This window comes from Ochotona princeps, chromosome 14, assembly GCF_030435755.1.
Source record: "Ochotona princeps isolate mOchPri1 chromosome 14, mOchPri1.hap1, whole genome shotgun sequence".
NCBI classification, from domain to species: domain Eukaryota; kingdom Metazoa; phylum Chordata; class Mammalia; order Lagomorpha; family Ochotonidae; genus Ochotona; species Ochotona princeps.
Genome location: NC_080845.1, coordinates 10,645,750 through 10,673,535, shown reverse-complemented (window position 1 = coordinate 10,673,535; position 27,786 = coordinate 10,645,750). Strand labels below are relative to the sequence as shown.

Sequence of the window (27,786 nt, the reverse complement as noted above, 5' to 3'; positions counted from 1 at the left end):
GGGGAGGAGGGGCGAGCAGCCTTAGCCCCAGCCACAGCAGCAGCACTGCCCCAAGCACCTGGCAGAAGAGTAAGATCGCCCTCTAGGGTCCAACTCTGAGACTGACATGTAAGTGCACAGGTAGAAAGACTGAACTGCCCACTCTAAATGAATGAACTGTATCGTACGGCATTCACAGCTCAATCAAATGGACCTCCTTTTTACTGGCCTTACATGAGGTTCTAGAAAAGAAATGAGAAAAGAGGACCAGGGCTTGTGCAATCTGGGGCCAAACTGAAGCACCTGAATCCAGCAAGATAGCCCCGTATCTCCAGGTTTCCAAGATCACCTGGAAATCAGACTTCCGTGACAGACTTGGGTTTCAAACGCCGGCAATTAATTACAACTCTTTATTTTCAACTTCTATTTGGGGGACAGAGGAACCTGTAGCTGAAAGCCAAGAACTCAGTGCACATGCGTGGCAGAAACCCAGTGATTTGGGGCGTCACTGCCGCCGCCCCGGGTGCCCAGCAGCAGGAGGCTAGAGCCCAGAGTCAAACCCGGAGACTCCAACGTGGGGCACACGTCTCCTCACTGGCACCTCAGCTGTTAGGCCAAATACTGCCCCTAGTTCAGACTTCTGAGAACACTAAGAGGGTCAAATAAAACACACCTGTCGGCCACGTCTGACCTGAGGTCAGAGGGACTCAAGCAGCTGAAGCAAGCTCCTCGGAAGAGATTGGTGAACGCCCAAGGAGCTGCTGGCAGTGCCCGGCCCTGCGAGGAGCCTCGATTCAGGTGAGCGTCGCTGTGCCAGGGTGGGCGCTGCCCTTGGTGGTCAGTCTGTGTGACAGTCCTGCATCCTTCTCATCAGGACGTACCCAAAGACCTGCTCCAGTTCTGGCCCGGACTCAGGGCGCCAGGCAGGCCAGCCATCAGAAGCCTGGCACCTGGCTGCTGCGCTGCTCCTTGGCGACGTAGCTGGGACGCTCACCATCTCAAGGCAACAGACACATTCACAGAGATACAAATCAGGTCTCTCTGCCTCTCTGGTCAGACCTAAGGAGACTCCAGCAAAGACCAAACTCAGCCGCTCCCTGCCTTGGAGACCCCATCACCTGACCATAGAAACCGCGTCCCACCTGACTCCCTGCCCCGCCCCAGCAGAGCCACTCCCCTCCGCTGGAACCCTGAAAGCACCCTATCCCAGCAACAATCACCACTTCCCTTGTTCCCTCTTGCCCAAGCGGGCAGGATGGTCTGTTCTCAGCATCCACACCCAAGGCCACGCTCAGCAGCTGAGGAACGACTCCAGACTGCCTTTAGCCCAAGCTGAGACCACGTCACACACATCCACATGCTCACAGACCCATCAGCCCCACACCCCCCTCAAAAAGCAACCTCTTCACTCCCCCTCCACCCACACATACATCTTGCCCTCTTATCCCGTAAACTCCGCAAGCTGCACTCCTAACCACACAGTTTTTGCTCATGTCTGAACCTGCGTGAGATGGTAGCCCTGCCTTCCCTCCTCCGCCATCGACCCTAGGGTCACCATGTCCACTCTGCCGTCCATCCAGCTCTGCCTGCTTCCCTCCACTTCCTGTTCTGTCTCCTGAGTGCCGTCACCACCGTCTTGTCTGGACTTGGGGGTAGGCCTGAGAATAGGGGTCCTGTACTGCCCCAAGGCCAATCCTTCCCCAGAGGGTGACCAGGGGCCCCTTGGGAAATCCAAATCTGGGAGCCAGTGCTCTGGCACAGGAAGTTAAGCTGCCTGTGGCTTCAGCACCCCATATGAGCCCAGCTCAGGTCCTGGCTGCTCCACTTCTAATTCTCTCCTAACATGCCCGGGGAAACAGTGGGAGATGGCTCACGTGCTTAGGCCCCTGCATTCAAGTGGGAGACCTGGATGAGGCCCCTGGTCCTGAAATCAGCTGGCCCTGCCCCTGGCTACTTTCGGAGAGCAGCAACAGATGGAAGATTCTCATCATTCTCTCATATTCTCATCATTCTCTCATATTCTCCCATATTCTCGCGCGCACACTATTTCTGCCTTGCAAATAACCACATCAATCTAAAAGAAAAAAAAAAGCAATCCTGTCATTCCCTAAGCCCCACCCACTGCCCCTGCAGAGGAGCACAGACAAGGATACCTCTCATGCCGGGGAGAGGGCCCAGGCCTGCTTCTCTCCTAGGTTCTTTTTTTTTTTTAAGATTTATTTATTTTTATTACAAAGTCAGATATACAGAGAGGAGAAGAGATAGAGAGGAAGATCTTCCGTCCGACGATTCACTCCCCAAGTGACCGCAACGGCCGGTGCTGTGCCAATCCGAAGCTAGGAGCCAGGAAACTGCTCCCGGTCTCCCACACGGGTGCAGGGGCCCAAAGTATTAGGCCATCCTTGACTGCTTTCCCAGGTCACAAGCAGGGAGCTGGATGGGAAGTGGAGCTGCCGGGATTAGAACCAGCGCCCATACGGGATCCTGGTGCGTGTTCAAGGCGAGAACTTTAGCTGCTAGGCCATCATGCCAGGCCCTCTCCTAGGTTCTAATGCCACTGTGCTAAGCAGAACACACTCAAAAACTAAAAGATGGCAGGACACAAGTACCCAATAAAACCAATGAATGCACTGCCACACCCCCAGCCGGCCCGCCCCCTCTCCTTTCTGCCCTTCCTTAGCTGCTGGGAGTTGATGCTCTGGGTGTCTGCCACGGCCCACTCCTTCCACTCGACTCCCTGGGACCCCGCTCCCAGTTTAACTTGGTGTTGAGGGGAGAAGAGACGCTTGTAGTTCCCTCAAGAATACAACGTAAATCCCCTTCAAGATTTCCCTGCTGACCCACTGGGATAGATACAAGAGAACATAAAAATGGCTCATGTGGAATTTCTTGGTCTAGTGGCTGCTGAACTCTGCACAGGTGTACCCTGCAAAGGTCAGAACCGCATGGCAGTGGGTAGGTCTCCAGGATGGCTTTGCATCCTCACCACGCAGCCAAAGAAAACACCAGGTCTCTAACTGGCAAGCTGAGATAAGACTTACTCTGCTGAGCAGGTGGGGATGAGCCCAGCAAGGGGAGCTGCAGGAGCTCCCTGCTGGGCCACTCTCTGGTGAGCGCTACAGCTGGGACATGAGACAGGCCAGGCTGGACAGGGCTACAAAACCCAGCCTGCATGTGAGCTGGGTTAGTTGGAAAGCCAGGCTGTCTAGTGTCCACATCCATTGGTACATGCACGAGCCAGAGTAAACAGGCTGGTTGGGTTTTGCTACAACAGCAAAGCACAGGGACTGAGAGAGAGCAGTCCCATCAGGCTAGATTGCAGAATCACCTGGAAAATGCAAGATTAGGGACTGGGAGTGAGTCTAGTAGGAAAACTATGGGTACCTCTCTGATGGGCCTCAACTTCCACCAGTGAGCATGTGAACCAGGGCTGGGGGTGGGCCTGGCTGGACAGGTGGTAGTACCCACCAGCACAAGAGTGGGATGGATAGTGGACTTGGTCAGGTGAACTAGGACGCAGCACCCACTGATTTATTCAAGAGCCAAGTAAGATACAGGACAGACTGGACCAGTCTGCTGCACATATTGGCATGCACAGGAACTGGGGCTGAGGGCTACCCTGGTGGGGATTATTGGGGGGTCACTGAGACTAGGCTACAGTCCCCAGTGGTGTGCTGGTGTGCATGAGGGTCGAGTGTCTGGATGGGCAGGTTGGGCTGGGCCGCAGCATCCATTGGTTTGCATATGAGATGGGGCTAGGGACAGAAATGACCGGGCAACTGCAACCACCAGTGTTTGTGTGGGTGATGGACTGAGCCGGACTCCACACTGGCTGGCACACACAGGAGACAGATTTAGGGTCACCTCTGGTGAGGTTTCTTTGGGGACCAGTGGACTCCAACCACATGGAAAATCACAGGATCTGTGGTCTGACTGTGGAGTGCGTGTGTCACGACTGGGCCTCCTTGTTGCTGAAGCCTGTGCAGTGGACAGCATGCCCAGACGCACATGGCAGACGCAGTTCATCGAAGCCCGCAGAGGATGTCTAGCACCATGGCAGAAGGAGGGCAGAACTGGACAATTCTCCTGGCCAAGCTTTTGACAGTGAGTATCTAGGCAAATGGAGACTCTAAGGTGGACTATGTGAGCCAACGGACCTTGGAAGGATTTATTCAACCTTGGAGTAACAAAATCAACAACATCCCAGAACTATCAAAACCACTCCAGCAGTACCGTATGATCATGCTCCACATCGGGGACCCAGGGATGACATTGAGTGGCCGTCCCCCATCCCCGGGTACTAATGCAGTTAGGCTGCTGGGTGCAGTCCTCTCCCCTTCTCTCTCCACTAACCCCAAAAAAAGAGGAAGAAAAAAAATTTGGAAACAAATGTCTCATCCACTTTCCCCATTCCTCAAGCCTTCCCACCCTAATCAGGAGTCCACATGGGTATGCATCCTTCTCGACTATGTAAACATCATCAAAAATAATTTTTCTTAATTCCCAGGTATTCTTTGTGGAGACAGTCATTAATTGCTGCCTTGGGGAAGAACTGCGAGTGGTCTTTTCCTCTGAGAGCACTTTTCCTGAGTCACTGGCTTGTTCAACCTTGTCAACTTTGCGAGTCCTCTGCGCACCCTTTTTCCATTAGCTCCTCAGCAGCTCACAGCTAAGACTGAATGCTCGCATGAATTCCCACCTCCTCACTACCCGCCTTCACAGCGCGATCACATTCCTTCTCTTTCCACCCGGACTTTCCAAGTTTCCTATGCTGGACACGTTCCGGCCAGTCACTGGAGTCTTGTGGCAAGCGAGAAGAGAGGAGAGGGAGGAAGAGAGCTGGGAAGGCAACAGTTCCGTGCCCACACTGCCCAGCAACGGGCCATGCGGCCTCCCCCGGGGTGAGCGCCACACACCTGTCTCTCTCCTGCAGGAGCAGCGGCAGCGCCACGTCGCCCTGGTGCGTCTTCGTCATCTCGGAGAGCTTGCTTTCCAGGCTCAGCCGCAGAGCCTTCTCTGTTTCCTTCGCTGCTAAAGTCTTTTCCAGTTCTGCTTGGGCGGCTTTCACATCCTACAGTTAAATTAAATGCGTTTGATGCAATTTTTCAATACAATTGGGAACATTTTGAAAGGAAATTGGATTAAAATATAAATATTTATGACTTTTTCTCCCGCACATTTCCCCTCCCTGAATTGTACTATACATGGGAAGAATCGGTAATAAATACATTTGCCAGCCATTTTTCCCTCCTGTATCCTGAAGAGTAATAGGCATTTCCAACAGAAAAGGCTCCACTCGACAAGACCTGAATTTTTGGTTTTGGAAAATCAGATCAATATTTGCAGCTTCAGTGAGAACACAGAGAAACACACCTCTCCCTGCTAACCATGGATACATTCCCAAGCCACCGTCATCTCCACACAAATTCATCCCACACCTCACTGCCCCCTGCACTACTTTTTGCTAAGATAATGACTGCATAATTCGAAAGTACATTTTCTCTATCTCCAAGGTGATTAAGGTGGTGAGAAACTCTATGTTCTCGCCAAGAGCTCAGAAGAGGCGGCAGGAAAATCATCTAAAGCCACGGGCAGCGTTGGTGTCGGGGCAACAGGCCCTGTGCTGATGCAAGCGGCCTGGGAACCGACACGGCTCTCCGGCCACTCACGCCAACTGCCTCTGCGTACAACACAAAGTTCAAAATCTGCTTCTCCCACTCACTTGCTGTGTGCCATGAGATGGGCATTTAACCTCCCTGATAGCCAACTTCCCAGTCCATGAACTTGAGGATAACCACTGTGCCATGATAGGGTTGCTGACGCTCTATCAAAAGCCCACTCCATCACAGAAAGCTCAAGCACGTGGGTTCCATTCCCAGCTCAGGCTCCTAACTTCCTGTTAAAGCCGACTCTGGAGGGTGATGACAAGAAGTCAGGGCCCTGTCCCCACGTGGGAGAGCCAGGTTGAGCCGCCCGCTCGCAGCCCAGCACCACACCTGGCCCAGCCACAGCCCAAGCCGGAGCCTGGAGAGCGAGCCCGCGGATGGGAACTCTCCATATTGTCTCTCTGCCTTTTACATAAATAAACAGTATTTGTAAATGCTGTTTTCCTCCTTCTGGCCTGGCCCTCCTCCAGCGCCTCCTCAGGCCACCGCTGTCTTTCCAGGAGGCCTGCCCGTCAATCTCAATGAAAGCCGGAAGAAAAGTCATTTCCCATATTCTCAGACAACAAACAACAAAGCCTGTTATTTACCAAGTGTCTCCTAAATGCCAGGTTCTGCGCAAGAGCTTTGTTTATACTATCTTGATCCTCGTCCAAATCTAAAAAGTTATAGACTGAGACGGTGCAGCCTAGCAGTGCGGAACACGGGTCTGCACCCCGCCTCACTACCTGGCACTTTCTGCCCTGTGCAGCCTTCAGCAAGGGACTCAGCCACTCTGTGCCTGCTTCACCAGCTGTGCACAGAAAGAAAAGGACAACGAACAAGGCAGCGTCCATGCAGAACTCAGCAGGATGCCACCCCCAAAAAGCTGGCACCCCACAAACAGCCAGCACTGCCGCTGCCATCAGTCACCACTGCCAGGCAGGCCTAACCGTGCCCTCTGTCAGACAGAGGCAACAGGTGCAGGAAAGGCCAGTGGCCTTCCCCAAGGAGACGAATCTAGCAAGGGAGAGAGCACAGCCGTGGCATCCCAACACACTGGGCAGCACTTACTGAGACAGCAATAGGACGGCTGAGCCCACAGGTTACAACTCTGAAAAGCCTCGTAACCACACTTGAGCTAAGATTCAGAATGTGGCATTAAAGGCCCCTTCTTCTGGCTCCAGCTCCAGCACCCATCTCCTGGACTGGCCTCCTCATCGTCACCGAGCCTCACTTTCCTCAGCTGTAGTTTGTATTTTGAACCTAGCATCGACGCAACGCCATGGGGACGACATGAAGGCTGTTGGGAACAGCATGAAGGAAAACCTGCCAGCTCCCTGCTTCTTGGAATCATTTCTCTTTGTGTCTACCAGGGAGAGCCAGAGGTTCAGAAAGAGAAACTGAGATGAAACAACGGACATCAAAAGACCAAGAATCAAATCATCAGTATTCTGCATATTAGCTTAAAGTGGAAGAAACATTCCAAACAGCAAGACGACAAGATTTTTTAACCAGAAACACCCCGACTCCCATCAGTTGCAAGAAACAGCTAGGTAAGAACACAGAGAAGGGGAAGCCACACGTGGCTCCGAAGGAGGAACAGAAGAGCTGCTGGGCAGCACTCGGGTGCACGGGCCTCCACGCAGGGAGCGTGGGCTCCAGCTCACAGTAAGTCCCGCTGCCTCTCTTGGCTTCAGCCTCCTGGTCTTGGAAAGAACCACCCCAGGGAGAGCAGAGTCCACGGGGGCAAAAGGCTTCGAAATCAGCCGCCGTGACTTGAGGATGCAACCTGGCCTACTCAGAAGCCCCTCCGCGTCTCGCATCCTCACAGAGCTCTACACTGTGTGTGCAAAGTGCGGGCCAGGGGGCCGGGGCCCTGGTGCTGCCGAGTGAGGGTGGCATCGCCCCTCCTGACACCCCGGACACAGCCGCGCCTGGCCCGCGTCCTCCGAGTCCCAGACGTGCCTTCTCTAACAGATGCACCTTCTCGGTGAGGAGATCTTCCACCTGCTCCACCTTCTTCCGAGCGTCTTCCTTCAGCCGCTGGATCTCAGAGCCACTGCCTTCGGCTAAGCTCTCAACTGCTTTGCTGCAAAGACAGGCGAGAGGGTGAACATTTCAACAGCCCAGAGACCAGCAGCATCTGTTGGCCAAAAGAAATTAACATCTGTAAACACATATAGTAACAATAATAATAATAAAGGTAAGACGCACCCACAGTCTCATCCCTTGGGGCAGTGTACACGCCTTGAGACACTTCCACAAAACACAGCATTTTCAGGCAGATCAGGGAGCTGGTTTTACCCCTAACGCATGACAAACATCCTTTGGCATCAACACATGTAAGTCCTTACATGTGTTGCTACCTGAAGGTTACACATTAACTCACTGCATGAAAGGTGCTAGAATTCAATCAACTCCCTGGTAGGAAAAGATTTCGATTGTTTCTGACTTGCTGCATTCGCCTGATGAGGCTGCCGGCAGTTCTGTGCCGGTCCACGGTCAGCAGCCAGCAGACATCAGCACGGTTTACTATAATAAGCACTGTCCAGTAAAGGGTATGTCCACCGCTTGGCTGGGTCACCGCACACAGGCAGGGCTTCCTACAGCAAGTGCCGGATTTTCCACCAGCAAGCTTCTAGCCAGGTACGTCTCCACTGGTGGTGCAGGCAAGGTGGAAAGCTGATGAGACTAACCCCCATGCAAAGGAGTGGGCTGTGGCACCAACAAGCCTGCAGGAGCCAGCACGGAGATGCGCCATCTTCTGCCACCTGAGAGGAAAGCAGGTTGATGCAGCACGATAAAACGATGTGAGGACTGTGCTCAGTGTGATAGTCTAGTGGCTAAAGTCCTTGCCTTGCAAGCACTGAGATCCCATGTGGACACCGGTTCTAATCCCGGCAGCCCTGCTTCCCATCCAGCTCCCTGCTTGTGGCCTGGAAAAGCAGTCGAGGACGGCCCAAAGCCTTGGACCCTGCACCCGTGTGGGAGACCCGGAAGCAGTTCCTGGCTCCTGGCTTGAAATCAGCACAGCTCTGGCCATTGTGGTCACTTGGAGAGTGAAGTAGGATACGGAAGATCTCCCTCTCTGTCTCTCCTCCTCTCGGTAAACTAACTCTCCAGTAAAAATAAATAAATCTTAAAAAAAAAAAAAAAAAGGATGTGAGGACCACCCCCACGCAGGGCATGGACGAGGGCAATGACGTCAGTGGCCAGCACTCCCTGTGACCAGAGCACCAGCCGCACAGCCAGCACCACCACAGCTCCACGGAATATTCTCTGGGTGATAAGCAACATTGGGCAAGGCACACACCAGTCAGACTCAGGGTCACAACCCCGGACGCCACAAGAAATCCAGGGCTGGATGTGAATTGGCAAAACTCAGATCCTGCGCGGTCCTCATCAGATTTCAAGAATGACTGCAGGGTTTCAGAAGAGGCAGGATGAGAAAGGAAATGGCTCCACCTAAAGCTGGTTTCTCAGAAAGCTGCACCACGCGAAATGAAAAAAAATAATACTAATAATGAAAAGGACAACCTCCTGCCCACCAGCCTCCCTGCCCTGTTCAGGGGTGTCTGCCAGCCTTGCGAGCACACGCGAACGTGCAGGCCATGTGACTGTTTTACCGAGAGCAATGAAAGTCAAGGGGGCCACCCTTGTCCAAGTCTCCAACACGAGGAGCCTGCACAGGCTCCCCTCAGCAAGCTGACTTCCAGCGGCCCCAACGTTATGACCTGAGTAACAGGGAAGAAAGAAGCTGGAGAGGTTTGCCTGCAAGTTTTCACTGTTACGTCCTCAGTGTGGCTCTGGGTAAATTCCCGCACTTCGGTAAATTCTCTCTCCCTGCTAAGTGTTCCTCATGTGAAAAACGAGATGATGACCTCCTGCAATGAATGCCCTTTCCCACAGGGTGCTTCCTGCCCTCTGACCTGGGCCCGCAGCCCTGCCGGCCGAGGACCTGCCAGCCCCTGCCCAGCTGCGCTGAGAGGCCCCGCTCCACCCCACTGCTCATTTCTGAGGGCAGAGAACAGATCACACGCAGGCCAGCACCAAGGCCGCCACGTCCACGTCTTGATTAATGCCACTGAACACCCTGACGCCACTTCCTCTGCTCCCCTCTGGCTGGACACTGCCAAGATGCAGTCATTTCTGCCGCCCTCGGGGGCACTGCATGTGCCTTACAGACCAGCAGCCCCCACTTCCTGGGCCCTCCTGAATTCCCGCTGCCTACTCACAAGCGCAGCCGCCCTTGGCTTTGCGGAAACCTCGTCCCTCATCGCCCACTAGCTCCATCGGAAGGCCGACCACGATTTTTAACAAGTCCGGGTATTACTCAGTTGCTCTGTGTGTTAGTTATTCCACCAAAATGTCTTCCCAGTAATAAATGTCCCAACTTTTCATTCATCATCTTTGTATCTTACAGTTATTGCAGCAATAAAATTTATACCTAGTGGTATAGCACAATGTTCCTCTACTAATGGAATTATTATTTTTGTTTGTGTTTTAAAGCTTCAGAGATAAAATTTACTCCCAACCATATGACTGCTTTTGTTCTTAATGTCCTCTTACAGTACCTAATAAATGTAAGCATGGAAATGTGGCAAGACAGCAGCCCAAGTACTCTCCCCAACGTGGGCAGGCTCCCCCACGCCCCCAGCCTCTCTTCACTGACATGGGAAGGCTGGCTGTCACACATTACGACTGTAATGACGAAATGCAGTGACGCACGTCACGTGCCGGCCCACCAGTAGGGATAAAGAAGGATCCCAGTGGTTGCTGGTTCACACCTTCTAGCCCGACCTTTTCTTACAGAATCTGGGCTGACAAGGAAGGCAGACAGTAAGCCCTAAAGAAAGGAGAGGGTGAGAGAAATTGCTGGAGTGTGGTTTTCCAACCAAGACTCCAAAACACTTGCTACACTTTTCTCTGGATTCTTCCCATTCTAATTCTGGTTGGTAGGGGATCTTCCTATGGCACAACCCACATCCCTCCACCAAAAACATCCCCCTCAGCAGAACATCTTCGAGCAGAAAGAGCGAGTTAAGGGCACCATGCCTCATACTGGTAAATGCACTGGCCACCGACAAGTGAACGCCCCAGTTACCCCAGGGGTGCTGAGCGGTGAGGGTGAAGGAAAAGGCACAGTCAGCAGATACAAAGCAGACACGATCAACAGACACACTGCAAACATCCTGCATCACACAGGAAAATAAAAAGAAGCTCGAAAGCTAGTGTCAGATGGGAAGTCAGGGACTTGGGGTCACAGCCATTGTCCATAAGGCTCAAACCACTCCTCTCTAAAGCAGGGTATTCCTCCAGAGGCGCTCCCGGGGTACCCACGCACTGTCAATGGATGTGAAAGCATCTAAAGCACTGAGAGCATGCTACAAACACGGTACTGTCATCAGATGTCAGAGAAGTCTGTCACAGACAGGTGCAAGCTGGAAGCAGCTGACATGCAAAGAGCTGGGTTAGGGGAAAGGCACTTGGGCTGCGCAGAGACAAGAAAGGAAAGAGATCAGGCCCAGCACAGTAGTCTAGTGGCTAGTTCATATCCTGGTTGCTCCACTTTCCTCAGCTCCCTGCTTGTGGCTTGGGGAAGCAGTCGAGGACGGCCCAAAGCCTTGGGACCCTGCACCCACGTGGGAGATCCGGAAGAGGTTCCTGGCTCCTAGCTTCAGATCAGCTCACTTCTGGCTGCTGCAGCCACTTATAGAGTAAACCAGCAGACGAAAGATCTTTCCCTCTGTCTCTCCTCCTCTCTATAAATCAGCATTTCCAATAAAATAAATCTTTTAAAAAGGCAGGCAGGCAGGCAGCAAGAGGTCCGCCAGGGCAAGGCTGCAGCAGCAGAACAGGAACAGTCAGAGACTATGAGAGTGGCATTCAGAGAGGACTTGATAGACAGGGAGGAACAGGCAGACACGGGGAACTGATCTTAAACCTAGACAGGTCATCTTCGACCCCACCCCTACCTGCTTCCTGTGCACTACCGAGCACTGCTGATCCTGCTTCCTAACTGCCTTAGGCCAATGCGGGCCCTGCTTCCCAGTTCAGCCAGCAGCACCCACTGGAGTGCCCCCTCCTGTCCACTTTGTTCCTAACATCCAGAGGGATCAAGAAACAAAATAATGGGTTTAAAACCCATGACAGTGGCCTGCACTGTGCAGGTTAAGCTGCAGACCACACCGCCAGAGTCTCAGCTGCTCCACTTTGCATCCAGCTCCCTACTAACGCACCTGGGGAAGCAGGGGAAGACAGCCCAAGTGCTTGGGAGGCTGCACCCACATGCATTTGAAACCTGAAGGAAGCTGTTGGCTCCTGGCTTCAGACTGGCCCAGCCCCAGCCATCGAGTCATTTGGGAAGTGAACCAGCAGACAGAATGTCTCTCTGTCTCTCATTCTCTAACACTACCTTTCAAATAAATGAATAAAATTTTTAAAAAGAAAAAACATCAAGGACCATTTCCATTTGATCTTAGGAAAAGAGCCAAAATTTCAGTAGTCTGATTCCCCTATCTGCTCAGACTCTTCCACATTGCCTTCACCAGAAAAGCCCCTTACCCCTGAGCTCTCAGACACCTGCTTCCTGGTACCTACCCTGGCAGCAAGGCACGCCACAAGCTTTCTCAGCTCTCTCCCAATCTGTATGTACCCCCTTATCACTTCCCGTGCCTTCTCGCCAGCAGCCCTTCCAGGATGTAAGCCTCACTTATGTGTTGGGATCACCCCATGTCACCAGAAGCCTAGTCCAGCATAGCCAACATGTTCTGAGCGATTTAATAAAGGTGGTCAGACCCAAAGGGCCTTGAACCCCAAGGTAATCGTTGGGAAAATACACACATACGAACTTGGACACAAGCCTCTGCAAGGAAACAGGCCCTAGCCAAGACCAGCAGGAGGGTGGGCAATGAGCACCCAACATCCCAAATTCTACTACTCAGCGTGAGGCCTGCTGAAGGAAACTATACTTCCCCACCCAGAAAATGATGTGCTTCCAAAAAATTAAAAACAAAAGCATATAAATCTGGGTAAATCTGGTAATGCCTTTTCTCAACCAGAAAATACCATGTGGGCAAGTTGAGATTAACTCAGACTAGGCAGGGGAGGCACCTCTGGCTTGCCCCGAGCCCACAGCAGGCCAGCTCCCAGCCACTGGGCCTGGCCCGGAGCAGCGCAGCTCTGCCCTCAGTCCCAGCCGCCATGTTCCTGGCTCACCACCCCCAGCAGGAGTTCTGCTGCCTGCTTATGTAGCGAGGAGCCCTGGGACATGGCTGTCACGTCTAACACTCTGTTGCCCTCACTTTCCCCACTAACGCCTCCACATCACGTATTGGCTGGTGTGACATACAGGCTGCCAGCCTGTGACGCAGGTCCTGTGTGGCCAAAGGAATTAAAAATTTCACAAATGCTTACAAGCAGTGAATTGGCTCCCAGGCTGTATTCTCTGAACTGTGCTTGCTGTTTAACAAACATAAGCTTATCAGAAAGACATGGGATCAGCAGTCTTTAGAATTTCAGATCTGGGGGCACTTGGGAATATCTACATACATGCAATGAGATATTTGGGAATGGGACCCAAGTCTAAACATGGAATTCATTTATGTTTCATAGACACATGGCCTAGAGGCGATTTCATGCGTCATTTTCAGGGCTCCTACCTTCTGGTTGTGACCCCTCACACGGAAGACTGCATGACAACACTCACCAAGTTCAGAGCTTGGGAGGATTGCAGATTTTTGGGTTAGAGATGCTCAATCTGTATAGATTTAAACCGATGAGTTAATTAACGAAAATGTTCATTTTCAAATATTTTAAGCACCAGAACCTCTTTCAAAGAAAACATTAACAAGAACCTCAGTTCATTTAATAGTTTTTCATTTTTTTAATTACTCTTTGAAGCTCCACTCTCTGCCTCCGCCTCCCCCTCACGGACACTTCAAGTTCCCTAGGCTTTTATAATAGTGATGAATGAGTGAATGGACCAGTTATGCAAAGAACACCACGGATGAAGCCAAGGAAAGAAGTCACACACAAACAAGTACATATCATACAAGTCCATTTACAAAATATTCAAAGCCCAGCAGAACTCAGGACTTGCTGAGTAACTGAAGCCACAACACTGCCCAGCATCTCTGGTGAGCAGGCTAAGTTCCGAAGCCACACCTCGGCACACAGGCACAGCAGGGGCTTCTGGGGCTGGGGACACTCTGTGCCCTCCTCGGCAGGTGGCTCCGCAGCTGCGCAGCCTTCGGTGACGATCCATGCTGGAACCTTTGGATCTGCTCGCTTTCCTGTGAGTCTACTGTGCTTTAAAAGCTGGTAATTAAATAGGAACACAACTCTCCCTGGGGTCCCCGGAGCCCTGCTGAACAGCGGCCCAGGAAAGCCGCGGGTCCCCGACAGCCAACAGGGCACCCAACATCGGAAGCCCCTGCACTGCTGGCTCTGGACACAAAGCCAGGTACTCACGAGGCTTTGATGAGCAGCCGCTCTCTCTCCTGGAGCTCCCGCTTCAAACTTTCCACTTCCACCTTGAGCTCGATGTTCTTCCAGGTGAGAGAAAGAAGGAAAAGAACAGTGTAAAACACGGGACCTGTGACTGATGACAGTGGGGAAACGGCTTCCAGCACGGGCTGACCAGGAGATTCTTGCAACGGGCAGATGTTAGACTCAAAAACCCCATTAGCCTCAGGGCACAGGGAAAAGGGGATTATTGAACACTGGTGGGCTCAAAAGAAAGCCCTGGATTTCTGGAGACTTCCAACAATTATGGAAATGTTCCAAGCCTCTAACAGCCAGAGCATTCAAATAGCAAGGCGTAAATGTCACACGAGTGAGGCTGATTTAAAAATTGTTTGCCTTCCGCCAGGCAATTTACAAGCAATTCTGCAGTTTGCTTTTACCATTCCAAAGCAATTATTTCTGGTTGTTTACAATCATGCATGTGGTGGTTGTAGCAACAGGAACGTGTTAACCGCTTGAAAAAAATAAATCACACACCGGGTAAAAAGTAGGAAGCCGCATCAGTGGCCACCTCATTTCAACACAAGACTTCAGGGTGCTCACTTACAAATCACCCACAACCACACGGGGCAAGCTGTCTACAGGGAAACCACAGTGTTCTCCAACCAACCATCTTCCGCTTCACCCACTGGAACAAAGCGAGTCAAGAGCCGTGGGATTCGAGAATCCAAAGACCCAGTCTTTGGCAGATGGAACACAACACGAGACAATGGAGCAGCAGTGGGCCTCTGAAACTCCCCCACAAATGTACCCAGATGGAATTCAAGATGAATTCCTGGAGTAGACACAGCAAGGCTGGGGGCGCAGTTTGCAAAAATCACTGGAAATCCAAGTTGTCTCCACAATCTCCCTCCCCTTTTAACAATTCTCACCTAGTTCCTATTGCACCCCAGCACACACGCCAAGCAGTCCTGGAGAAACAAGTCCTCCAGGCTGGTAAGGGTGGCCAAAAGGAAAAGGTCTGGAGAGCGGGAAGCCATGGCTTCCAACTCTGTCTTGACTCTACTCTTTCCCAGGAGGAGAGCAGAGTCGGTCGATGGGTGCTTACACTGCACACAACCTCACCAAGAGCTTGTGACGGGCCGACCCCCAGGACATGGGAGTGGACAGGTGAACATGGAAATCGCATCCTGGAGGCATGGTCTGGTAATCAGGCAGAGGAGCACAAGTCCAGGGAGGGGGAAAAACGGTGCTTCTCCTTTCAGATCAGATCGCTCACGTGTCAAATGGAAAGTGTAAACATGAATGACACGGACAGTCCAAGGACCACACGAGCTACCAGTGAGAGAAGTCTGAGGGCGAGAAGAACGAAGGAAGCTCCCGGGAAGCAGAACCGAGCACGGTCCCGAGGAGGCAGAGGGGCCACCCGGCTGGGGATCCCTTGCCAAGCTCTCACAGGACAGAGCGCACCCACGCACGAGCTGGTAACACAGCCTGGGACCTTCTCTGCTTCTTCTGATGAACCGACTGCCATCTGGCTGATACAGTTGAAAAAACCAGAGCGCTAGGTCCACTAGACAGGTCTGCTCAAGGACAGCTTTTCAATTTACAAATATATACATACATTCTATCGTGTGTAAGTATACACTGTTTGTTTAAGTGTGTGTTTGTATAATTCCTGAACCAAATATCAGCATATCTTCTGATCATGAGATGGACTGCTATCAAAGTATAAAAAGAGAGGATTGTGGGAAAATACTGTTAGGTGAATAGTGAAAGGCATACAACATGCTTGTATTTACCAACAAACATGCATACACACACACACACACACCCCTGCATGTGTGTGGGTAAAATCCCTTTGCATAAGGAATGGATATTACTGGTTAGATCTAGGGACCCAGGAGACAAGGGTGGCAGACTGCCCATTCAGTGTAAACCTTACACACATTTTGAATTCTGAACCATGTGTACCCCCATCCAAAAACTTACACTGGAAAAGAAGGGCTGGGGGCTAGCTCAGGCCACCCAGTGAGACAAGGGGAAGAAGAGCTGTGGCACTGCAGGACCGGGAGCCAGGCAGCCCTGGGCTCAGCACTCAGCCCAGATCCCAGGCAAGTTACAGATCGTCCCCGTGCTGCTCTGCCTGCCTGGGAGAGGAGGACAGCGCCCAGCACAGGGCCGAGACTCACAACGACATAACAAAGGTGCAAATGCCCATGGCAGGACCTGTATTCGCGTGTCCTGCCGAGAGGCATGGCCAGCCTACTGCCCACAAAGGGCTGCCCGTGCAGCTGAGTCTTTGTCACCCACCACTTCAGTCCAGGAAAAGGAGCATCCCCCATGCAGAAGGGAAACACCTGTGTCCTCAGGGACGCAGGAACTCCTCAATGCTTAGAAAGGCCCAGAAGTGCAGTATGATCCTCTTCGAGACAAGTTCATCCAAGCTCATCTGCTGAAACTCAAGGACAGTTCTTTTTCCTCCTTCAAAAAGCTTCCACCAGTATAAAATTTAGAGGAAAAAAATTAAATAATGCCCAGGCCAAGGGCTAATCTACCAGAAAAAGTCAAGAAATGGGTACTGAAATATAGTTTGTACTCATGTCTTCTCAAGAAATTCAAGTTCTCTTTTCAACTTTCAGAACCAAGGTTTGTTTTCAGACAAAGACCTCCAGGTCAAGGCTTCAAATGGGAACAGACTTTTTTTCCTGACAGTCGTAAGCAAGCACACAGGAATACAAAAGAGTTGGATCACAGCAAGACTGACAGCCCTAACGCCGGGCTGTCAATGGAAACCTCCACAAGACAACGGCGCTCATGGCCACGCTCACCTGTGTTGCAGCGTTTCACCTGTCGTCTCATTTGAATCTGCAGAAATATAGGGAGTATCACTCCATTTCGGAAGCAAGTTCGGAGAGCAGGAGTGTCTTGGCTAAGGTTACTTAGGTGGTAACAGCAGGGTTCAGCTACAGGGCCATTCCACTTAGCTGTTTCTAAATAATTATTAAAAGGCAACCGGGGTCCAGCAGCGTGGCCTACCGGCTAAAGTCCTCGCCTTGAAAGCACCAAGATCCCATATGGGCGCCGGTTTCAATCCTGGCAGCTCCACTTCCCATCCAGCTCCCTGCTTGTGGCCTGGGAAAGCAGTCAAGGAAGGCCCAAAGCCTTGGGACCCTGCACCCGCGTGGGAGACCCGGAAGAGGTTCCAGGTTCCCGGCTTTGGATCAGCGCGCATTGGCCCGTTGCGGCTCACTTGGGGAGTGAATCATCGGACGGAAGATCTTCCTCTCTGTCTCTCCTCCTCTCTGCATATCTGACTATGTAATAAAAATAAATCTTTAAAAAAAAAAAAAAAGGCAACCGGGCTGGTGAATCAGAATTCCGAATGTCAACAGTATGAGGGGCTGCCTTAGGAGTCCACCGTGCACCTCTCAGCTCGGTCCCGGGGCATCCTTGTATCTTCACGTTCCCTGTAATCAATGTAAATTACGCGGAGGCAGGTCTCATCCTCACACTAAACGTGAGCACACACACTGATCACATTTCTGCTTGGGACGTCCCGGAGAAAAGACACAAAGGGCCACGGTGCACAGGGGTCACTCACAGTTTTGTAGATGTGTTCAGTGGGGCCATCAAATTCCTGCTGCATTCTCTCTTCCAGGAAGTAGATGCGGAGCTTCAGGTTGAAGTTTTCTTTCTTCAGGTCAGTGATTTGCTAAACAAAAAAAAAAAAACGGAAGTGCTGTCTAAGCAAACACAAAGTAGGGGACCAAGGAGCTGTACCTACATGAACCCGACAGCTTCCCAGGATACAAAATGGATTCCAATGTTACCCCGTGCAGAGCAGCGCTGCCCTTTAACACAACCGAACCAACCCAGAAGAGTCAAGCAGCTACCACTTGCCGGAAGAAAGACAATTTTTTGTTTTGGTTTGGTTTGGTGTAAGATTTATTTTTCTTTTTATTGGAAAGGCAGAGAGACAGAGAGAGAGACAGAGAGGAAGATCTTCTGTCTGCTGGTTCACTCCCCAAGTGGCAGCTAACTGCTCTGATCTAAAGCCAGAAGCCAGGAGTCTCTTCTAGGTCTCCCATGCGGATGCAGGGTCTCAAGGCTTTGGGCCATCCTCTTTATTGCTTTGCCAGGCCACAAACAGGGAGCTGGATGGGAAATGGAGCAGTCAGGATATGTATCGGCACCCATATGGGATTCCAGTGCATGCAAAGGCCAGGTGTTAGCCACTAGGCTACCATGTTGGGCCCAGAAAGGACAATTTGAACAGCAAAATGAACAATGATGGAATAAAGAAAGAATCCATGAGTTCACACTGATAAACGAAGAAAGAAAGAAACGAAAAAGCAGCAGGCGATGGCTGCTTTACTAAAAATTTTTAAATTCAGGGCATCAATGTCGAAGAGTAACAGGAGCAGAAAATGTCCATGCCAGCCAAGGCAGCAGCAATGATCTGGGGAGGACTCGGCAACCCCGGCCTCGCTCTGTGAGCAGCACAGCTGCCAGGTGTCCCTCGGCAACAGCCTCCAAGTTACAGGAGGTAGAGGGGCCTTCACAATGTGCAGACCTCAGCCACACCTTACCCACCAGAACACACTATTCTCCTGGCCGTGGGCAAAGTGCCACCCCGGGCCTCCTGAAATAATTTCTGCAGGCAAAGGATTTTGAACTGCTTTCCACAGCCCTTAGCCTGTGGCCCCTTGAGAGGAGTCTGCCAGACCCATCAAGCCGGAAGGGTATCCTGCAAAGCGGCAGGCCTCAAGGGCTCCGAAGTCAAGATGACAACCTGACGGCGTAAACAGTCAAATACATACACATGCCAATTGATACAGATAAACAGAAACCCTTAAAGCTGCACTGCTCCACCCGCGGGAAGGCCACAGCACACCGGAAGGGCCCTGAGACTCCCAGCCTGCTGTGTGCCTCCAGGGACGAGACTCTGCCCTTGGAAAACACCCGCTGCGTTGCTTCGCTTCATCAAGCAAGCTTTCCCCAGCAGGCCAACCTAACACTAGGTACAGGCACTGCCTGAACACCCAAGCAACTCCCCAGGATGTTGCCAGCACATGTTTAAAAAGCTCCGTGGTTTTGCAAACCCCAACCACCATCCACGCTCCAAGTTCTCTCTGCTATACATATCTTTGCATCTCTGTCCTGTAGGGGAGTGGGAAGTGGGGAGAATTCCTCTCCTTCACATTACTGCAAAGAGAATGAATGGTAGAGACACAACAAACGATCTTTAAAAAAAAAAAAAGACATTTATTTATTGGAAAGTCAGATCTACAGAAACAGAGAATAGAGTTCACTGAAACAGAAGAGAGAAAACACCATTTTAAAAGCTACTATGTCAAACAATCAGTGAAACTGATCTACTTCTGGCAATGGCAAAGAAATAAAAACACAAACTGCCAAAGTCAGAAGGGAAGAGCATCTGAAGCAAAGATCCCGCAGCAATTACAAGGAGGACGGACTACTGCGTGCGCCTCCCTGCCGACACCCTGGGCCACTGGGCACAAGTAACCCACGCGGGAATGGAGACAGCACCCACACGGTGGACAGGAGCCAGCGACCGGGAGGCACACAGCTTGAACGAATCAAGACCCACGCTGCGGCAAAGGCGCACATGACTTCATGATTCTACTTGCATGACATTCTGGGAAAAGCCCAAGCACAGCGGAAGTGCAGAAGAGAGCAGGAGCCCACGGAGGCCTCAGGGAAGGGAGGGCTGGCCACGGAGGGGCACCCCGGGGGCTGTGTGGGATAGTCTGACCGTGACAGTGATTACACAAACCTAGAACTGCCTGCACGGATTTTAAACATAATATAGATTTTGTTTGACAGTCACTAGCAGGCAGTAAACTTTTGCCAAAATTTATCCAGCATCTAAAACTGCTGAGTCTTACGTAAATTCTCATTTTTTAAACTAAAATGAAAGAGCAAAACATGAAAAGTTACACTCAGACACTAACACATTTCCACTGATTATTTCATTCAGCACTGAAAAAAATAATTTAACAGTATAATTTCTTTTTCATATACTAATTAAAATATTTATTTATTTTTTGTTGGAAAGGAAGATATACAGAGCAAAGGAGGGACAGAGAGGGAGATCTTCTGTCTGATGGTTCACTCCCCAAGTGGCCGCAATGGCTGGAGCTGAGCTAATCTGAAGCCAGGAGCCTGGAGCTGCTTCCAGGTCGGTGCAGGGTCCCGAGGCTTAGGGCCGTCCTCCTCTGCTTTCCCAGGCCACAAGCAGGGAGATGGATGGGAAGCGTGGCCTCCGGGATTAGAACCAGCGACCATATGGGATCCCGGCGCGTACAAGGCGAGGACTTTAACCACTATGCTATTGCGCCGGGCCCTTCATATACTTTTTACAGCTGAATAGGAGAAAATGGCAAGTCTATTCCACATCGAATATATATTCAAGCTGTTGGCCCTTCGCCCTCCTGGTGGCTAACCAGAAACGATCGGTAGACCAATTAAAGACTCCTTTTACATGTTTTAAGGAAACAGCACATAAAACATTCTTCCCAATAAACCCCTCCTCCCCGCCAGGCGCCTTCTATAAAGAGGAATCTGATTCTACTACTCGGTGACCAATAAAATATTTACGGAGGGTGCTTAGATTGTTCACGCTGTACACAATGCAAAAATCCCCACCAACACCTGAAAGCACATTTGTCCTATTTGGGGCAAAGAAGCTTTTTAAAGAGAGAGTGGGTGTGGGGAAACCAGAGGCAAATACACCTTCAGAAGGTCATGCGGACCCAAACAGGCCCAAGCGAATAAAGGACACACATGCACGCTCCTCCTCCGAAGGCCAGCCCACATCTGAGTACTCATGTCCGACTAGACTAGGGGCCTTTCCCAACGCCCCACACTCCTCTGCTTTCCTGACCTGCAAACTCAGCAACTCCTGCCAGCTGGCAGGGTCTCAACTCTTCCCACCACAGTTCTAATGTCACCAGAGCCCTGAAAGTCTTCCCAACTACCCCACCATGCCACTCTCACACACAGCTCTTAATTGTTCTTTCTTTCCACTGCTACTTATTCGGAAGGCAGAGAAACAGATCTAACCACTGCTTCACCCTCCAAATGATCACAGTGACCAGGGCTGGGCCAGGCCCAACTCAGGACGTTGGCACTCAATCTACTTGAACCTCCACCTGCTGTGCCACAGGGTGAAACTCACAGGAAGGCAGCAGCACAAGCAGGGCCAGGGCTGAACCCAGGCACTCCGCTGTGGGACACAGCTGTTCAAGGTAGCTTCCCAACCTCTGCTAAAAACTCTGGCCCACAGTTCCAATTTCTGCCTGCAACTTTTCATGACTGATATTCATCTTACTAATATACATATTTATTATTTGTCACTGTACTTATTACACAAATAGAAGTCACTCCTGCGAGCAGAGACTTCATTTTATAAGGTTTTTTTTTTTAAGATTTATTTATTTTTATTGGAAAGTCAGACATATAGAAAGGAGGAGAGAAAGAGAGGAAGATCTTCCATCTACTGATTCACTCCGCACGTGGCCACAATGGCTGGAGCTGCGCCAATCTGAAGCCAGGAGCCAGGAGCCAGGAGCCAAGAGCCAGGAGCTTCTTCCAGGTCTCCCACATGGGTGCAGGATCCCAAGGCTTTAGGCCGTCCTCAACTGCTTTCCCAGACCACAAGCAGGGAGCTGGTTGGGAAGCATGGCTGGCGGGATTAGAACCGGCGCCCATTTGGGAACCCGGCACATGCAAGGCAAGGACTTTAGCCACTAGGCTACTGTGCTGGGCCCAAAGACTTCATCTTCAATGACCTTCAAGGCTTTAGCACAGGAACTAAACACAGCGGACACTTAAGCAACATTTGTTAAATAAATGACTAAACCGATGAGTGAATACAGTCCACAAATAAGACTATCTACCTTACCGGCTGTAGGACCTTAGTTAAATTCATTTTTTCTGTATTTTCTTTATCTAAAAAGGTGGATAAAGTAACATCTACTTCACAGAGCTTTTAGAAGAATTAAAAGAAATTAATTAAATGTTGGTGGAGTGCCTAGCATAGCAAAAGAATATACTTTAACTGGTGTTTTTCTCATACGTACTTTTCTGTTTTAGAGAAACAAGTTCAAGGGAAAAACACATAGAACTGACGGTGGAAGAATTTAGAACAGCTTATCATACACTGGGGATAAATGACCCAAAATATAAACCTCCCCTGCCAAAATGACTTAGAAACTTGATGGTCAGAAGCACGCTAACTCAGGGCTTGGCACAGGCCAGCCTGGGCAGCAGAGGGCTACGGCGGAATACAACCCCGGGGAGTGGGAAACGCCCACCAGGATGACGGCCTGGTGCCCTCCCACGCTGGATAGGGGCCGCTCTGAGCCCAGGAAAGATCTTGCAGGAGCTCTGGCCTGTCCCCGGGGCTTCCTCCGACTCCCACTCCCTGTGAGAAGCCTTGCCTAGCCAAACGCTCCACAGAGGAGAAGGAAAACCAAAACCAACAACAGGAGAAAAAAACATGACTCCAACTGAAACCAGGAGCAACAGGAGCTCGCCCTCCCAGGCCCCTCTGCCTGTGTGGGACCCCAAACGCTGAGGGGACAGGGTCTGGGGGCCACAGCAGTACACTCCACACTCCAGGCCTGTGAGTCGTGTCACCTTGGGAAGAGTATTTACCAGCTCTGAGCCACTGCCGGCTCATCTATAAGATGAGGATAAAATCAATGGCTGCATAGGAGTGTTGTCACAACCTGGCAGAGCCTGGCACTTAGACGCCGGAAGCACAGATGGCCTTAAAAATCCTTTACAAAGGAATCCATTTCTCACTCAAGCCCTCCGGAAACAGGTCTTTGGGCTGCCACCAATTTTTTATCCTCTTTTAAAGGAGAAAAACTATTACACTCACCAAGACATAACACATACCATCAACTTCCTGCTACCCACAGTTACTGACAAACTACACTGCACAAAGGACAACCTGCCAGGAGCCACTAAGCAAGGCAGTAGTGGCGGGGGGGGGGGGGCTTTACGGAATTCATTCTGATGCCAGGACTCTCCCTGCGTCTTCAAATCACCAAGAAAATTACTAGGGAAACAGTTACTCATTAACAAACAACACCGCGACCCGCGACGGCAACAGATTTTTAAAACGAAACCCAACACTTGGAAGGTAGCAGTCTTATGAAACCAACTCTTTCTATACTCTTTTTAGCAATTTTCCACAAATATTAGTGGGTGGCTTTTGGGGGGAAGAATTTGAAGTGAATTAAATTCCATGTATGGCTTCCACTTAATATTAAATCAGGTATTTTCATGTTATTGCAGAAATACACATAATGACCACTCAAAATGACTGCACTGAATTCCACTGAACTGAGTCCCGGCCAATTATCTAACCCTCTCCCTCCGGAGCACCCTGGGCTCAGGGTGCCCCAGTGCCCACCCACAGAAGTCAGGCTTACAATTGCCCTCTCAGCCTCACCAGCCTTAGGGCAGGTCCGCTGGTATCCCCCCTCCCCGCCTCACCTGCATTGGTGGAATGCTTTACACAAGATGGTCCCAACAAGTCAGAAGCAACTAATAAGAGACCTAATTTCCCTTGTAGTCCATTTGTCACATTTAGCACTCGGTGTGGCAACAAGCGCCTTTCTTATGGAACTTCTCCTGCCACTGGGCTGTGTTCCTAGGATAAATTTCCCCAAAATGGATTACAGGGCTCCAGAGTAATTTCTTTTTTATGACTATCAAAATCTCTTTCCAAATGGCCTTCAAAAAAGATTGTAAAAATTTACACTACCCAGCCCGCCATCTGGCCCGGCTTCTGGAGGGTACAGCAGGACAGGCAGAGGTGTGGGGCCTCAGAGGGTCCACTCCAGGAAGCAGGAGGCCCTCCTGCCACACACATCAACACTGCCGAGCCAGCCCCACCGGCCGGAAGCCATACTCCACTCCCACCTCTCTCAGCCACACTGGCAAACTTTTTCCCAATTCGTAAACTGGTTCCACACAATAGGACCTGCTATTTGTTCTAAGCAATTTAAACTCAAAATCTCTAACATTCAGAAATTTCATTTCAGAAATTTACCCAATGCTTTGGGACCCTGCACCCGCGTGGGAGACCTGGAAGGAAGTTCCTGGCTCCTAGCTTCGGATCGGCGCAGCACCAGCTGTTACAGTCACTTGGGGAGTGAATCATCGGACGGAAGATCTTCCTCTCTGTCTCTCCTCCTCTCTGTATATCTGACTTTGTAGTAAAAAAATAAATAAATCTTTTTAAAAAAATAAATAATAAATAAACAAAGCACATAACTGTAGAAAGATACATGCACAAAATGATTCATTACAGCTTTGCTTTAAGATTTATTTTTATTGGAAAGACAAATTTACAGAGAAGAGACAGAAAGATTTTCCGTCCGCTGGTTCACTCTCCAAGTGGCCACAACAGCCAGAGCTCAGCCGATCCAAAGGAAGGAGCCAGAAGCTTCTTCTGGGTCTCCCACACAGATGCAGGGTTTCAAGGCTTCGAGTCATCCTCTACTGCCTTCCCAGGCCAACAAGCAAGGAGCTGGACTGGATGCAGAGCGGCTGGAACACACCCCGGCACAAGCAAGGTGAGGATTTAGCCACTAGGCCATCATGCTGGGACCTTTAGCTTTGTTTTCTTGAATACAGATTTCAAAGACACTTTGAGAGATAGAGGGAGAAATAGACAAAGAGATCTTCCACCTGCTGGTTCACTCCCCAAGTGGCCACATCAGTCAAAGTTGGACCAGGCTGAATCCAGGAGCTTAAAACTCCGTTCCAGTCTCCCGGGCAGGTGGCATTGGCCTGACCACTTGGGCCATCATCCATCGCTTTCCCAGGCTCATTAGCAGGGAGTCTGCTGGGAACTGGAGCAACAGCACTGAAACTGGCACCTATCTGGGATGCCACAATGCCAGCCACCCACCTTCTTAACAACGAGAAATTGGAAGCAACATACAGTGTCCCACAGTGAGAGATTATGGGAAAGAGGGTTCACTGAATACTGTCCTTCAGTGTTAAACAGGGAAAATGGGACCAACATTGTGGTGAAGCGGCCTAAGCCACCACCTACAATGTTGGCACCCCAGACGGGAACACTAGGTTCAAGTCCAAGTACTTGTGTCCCTGCCACTAGATGGAGTTCTAGGCATCTGGCTTAGCCCCAGCCAAGCCCACCTGTCACAACCATGTGAGTCAACAGATGGAGGACAACCTCTCTGACTCTCTCTCCTTCTCTGTTGCTCTACCTTTAAAAATAAACAAAGGGCCCAGCACAGTGGCCTAGTGGCTAAAGTCCTCGCCTTGAATGCCCCGGGATCCCATATGGGCGCCGGTTCTAATCCCGGCAGCTCCACTTCCCATCCAGCTCCCTGCTTGTGGCCTGGAAAAGCAGTCGAGGACGGCCCAAGGCTTTGGGACCCTGCACCCACATGGGAGACCCAGAAGAGGTTCCTGGTTTCCGGCATCGGATCGGCGCGCACCAGCCCGTTGCGGCTCACTTGGGGAGTGAATCATCGGATGGAAGATCTTCCTCTCTGTCTCTCCTCCTCTCTGTATATCTGGCTTTCCAATAATAATAAAATCTTTAAAAAAAAAAAAAAAAAAAAAAACAGGAGAAGGAGGGCTCAGCACGGTGGCCTAATGGCTAAAGTCCTTGCCTTGAATGTGCCGGGATTCCATAGGGTGCCGGTTCTAATCCCAGCAGCCATGCTTCCCAACCAGCTCCCTGCTTGTGGCCTGGGAAAGCAGTCAAGGATGGCCCAAAGCCTTGGGACCCTGCACTCACGTGGGAGACCTGAAGGAGGTTCCTGGTTCCCAGCTTCAGATTGGCGCAGCTCTGGCCATTGTGGTCACTTGGGGAGAGAGTCATCCGATGGAAGATCTTTCTCTCTGTCTCTCCTCCTCTCTGTATATCTGACTTTGCGATAAAAATTGGAAAAAAAAAATAGGAGAAGGATAGCCATCTGGGCACTCCCTGTGACGTCAGAATCAAACCCTGCACACCCTGATCAGAACAGATACCTGGGTCTCAGGACAGGGCGTCTTCATGCACGGATCGCCGACTTCAGCCACTGTGTGCATGTGGTGAGCTGTCCTGGGCCTGCCTGGGTTCCGGGGGCTGCTGCCTTCGGGGTGAGTACACGGAGGCGGGAAGTCTCCGTGACTGGGCAGTCCCGGGACCCACCCACCTCCCTCATTGAGTGGTAGATGGGATTGAGGAGGGGCACGACCTTGGGCCTGGGGCTTTGAAAACTTCCTGCAGGCTGCCAGCTGTGGGTGGGTCTCAGGACAGGGCGTCTTATGCACGGATCCCCAACTTCAGCCACGTGATGAGCTGTCCTGGGCCAGCGCGCCATTTGGCGCCAGTCTCCGCCTGCTGGCTGCCCGGCTGGAAACTCTGGGTTTTTAGTTCTTTGAATTGCTGCTTAGATAGCTCCAGGTAGAACCCACTGTGCTTCTAGGATGTGAATCAATCCCAAAGATTTCCAATGACAGTAACTCTTCCTTTGATGAAATTGTAATCACTTAACATTGCTGAACACTGAACACCAGTCCATGCAAAAGCCAAGGCTCGGGGCTTGTCCAGCAGGATCATATCCTATTACCTGACATGATGATGGATCAGCAGACAAATCACATTAGGCAGGGCCATGACATTAACTAGCACTCAAGAACCATATCCAGGGGTAGATTCTGTGGGGGATGTGTGGGTCATACCCTGCGGAAATTCTAGCCCCACTGCTTAGCTCAAGAGCTGGGGTGGTGATGGACTAAGCCAGGCGAGACCAAGGAGCCTGCCATCAATCACAGGTAAAGGAACCAACAACAGTCTGGATTGGTCAAGGCAGCAGCACCCTAATGTGCATCCTGAATAGGGTGTGAGGTGGGCCGGGCTGCAACGTTCACCAGCTCATACAAGGCCAAATGGAAGGCCAGACTTCACCAGGCACTGGACTAAAACCCAATGGCATGTATGAGTACTGGGTCTGGGAGTGGATCAAGTGGAGGAACTTGGGAAACTCCCCTGGTGAGTCACAGTTCCCACTGGTGAACATGTGGTCCAGACCTAGGGGTCAGACAAGCTGGGCAAAGTAGCTCCAACAGTTGGTTAATGTGTGAATCGGTAATGGAACAGGGTGTACCGGACAAGACTGAGCAAACCTTAGCCCACAAGCGAAACTAGAAACCAGGATGGAGCACAGGTCATGCCGAGCTAGGCTCCTGCACCTACTGGTCTGAGTGAGCCAGGGACACCAAGCCACAGTGTCTAAGGCAGAGGCCGGGACAGGTGAGGGGCTGAGCCAAGCTGAGTCAGAGCAACCACTGCCATGCGCGTGATCTATGGCTGGGAACAGGCCCGGTTGGGGAGCTAAGGGGACACCCTAACTGGGTTGAGGTTCCCACCAAGGGGCGCGTGGGCTGGAATGGGGGCTGCATTCTGATCAGGAAATGGTTGTAGTCTCCCTTGGCACAAGTGTGGACTGGGACTGGATGCACCAAGCTGGGCCAGACTCCAACACCGTCTGGTATCCTGGAGGACCAGTTAGATGTGGGACGGACTAGGCTGGGTCTCAGCCCTTACTGAACCATGTGTGAGCTGTATGTGGGTATGGATGAGCCGTGGCTGGGCTGAAACATTCAACAGCAAGAGCCAGTTTGGGTT

The 27,786-nt window shown here is 51.1% G+C and overlaps 1 protein-coding gene across 5 annotated transcripts in view; it reads right to left on the bottom strand.

Annotated features, from left to right (window-relative positions):
* The window catches only part of CDK5RAP2 (CDK5 regulatory subunit associated protein 2), a 188,483-nt gene that overhangs the window by 138,520 nt on the left and 22,177 nt on the right, over positions 1-27,786 (bottom strand). For all 5 annotated transcript variants that reach the window (XM_058672770.1, XM_058672766.1, XM_058672768.1 and 2 more), the window contains exons 4-7: positions 17,695-17,805; positions 14,097-14,173; positions 7,608-7,713; positions 4,896-5,050 (exon numbers count right to left, since the gene is read on the bottom strand). In XM_058672770.1, coding sequence (XP_058528753.1) covers positions 4,896-5,050; positions 7,608-7,713; positions 14,097-14,173; positions 17,695-17,805 — 449 coding nt within the window. The remainder of the gene's footprint in view (positions 1-4,895; positions 5,051-7,607; positions 7,714-14,096; positions 14,174-17,694; positions 17,806-27,786) is intronic.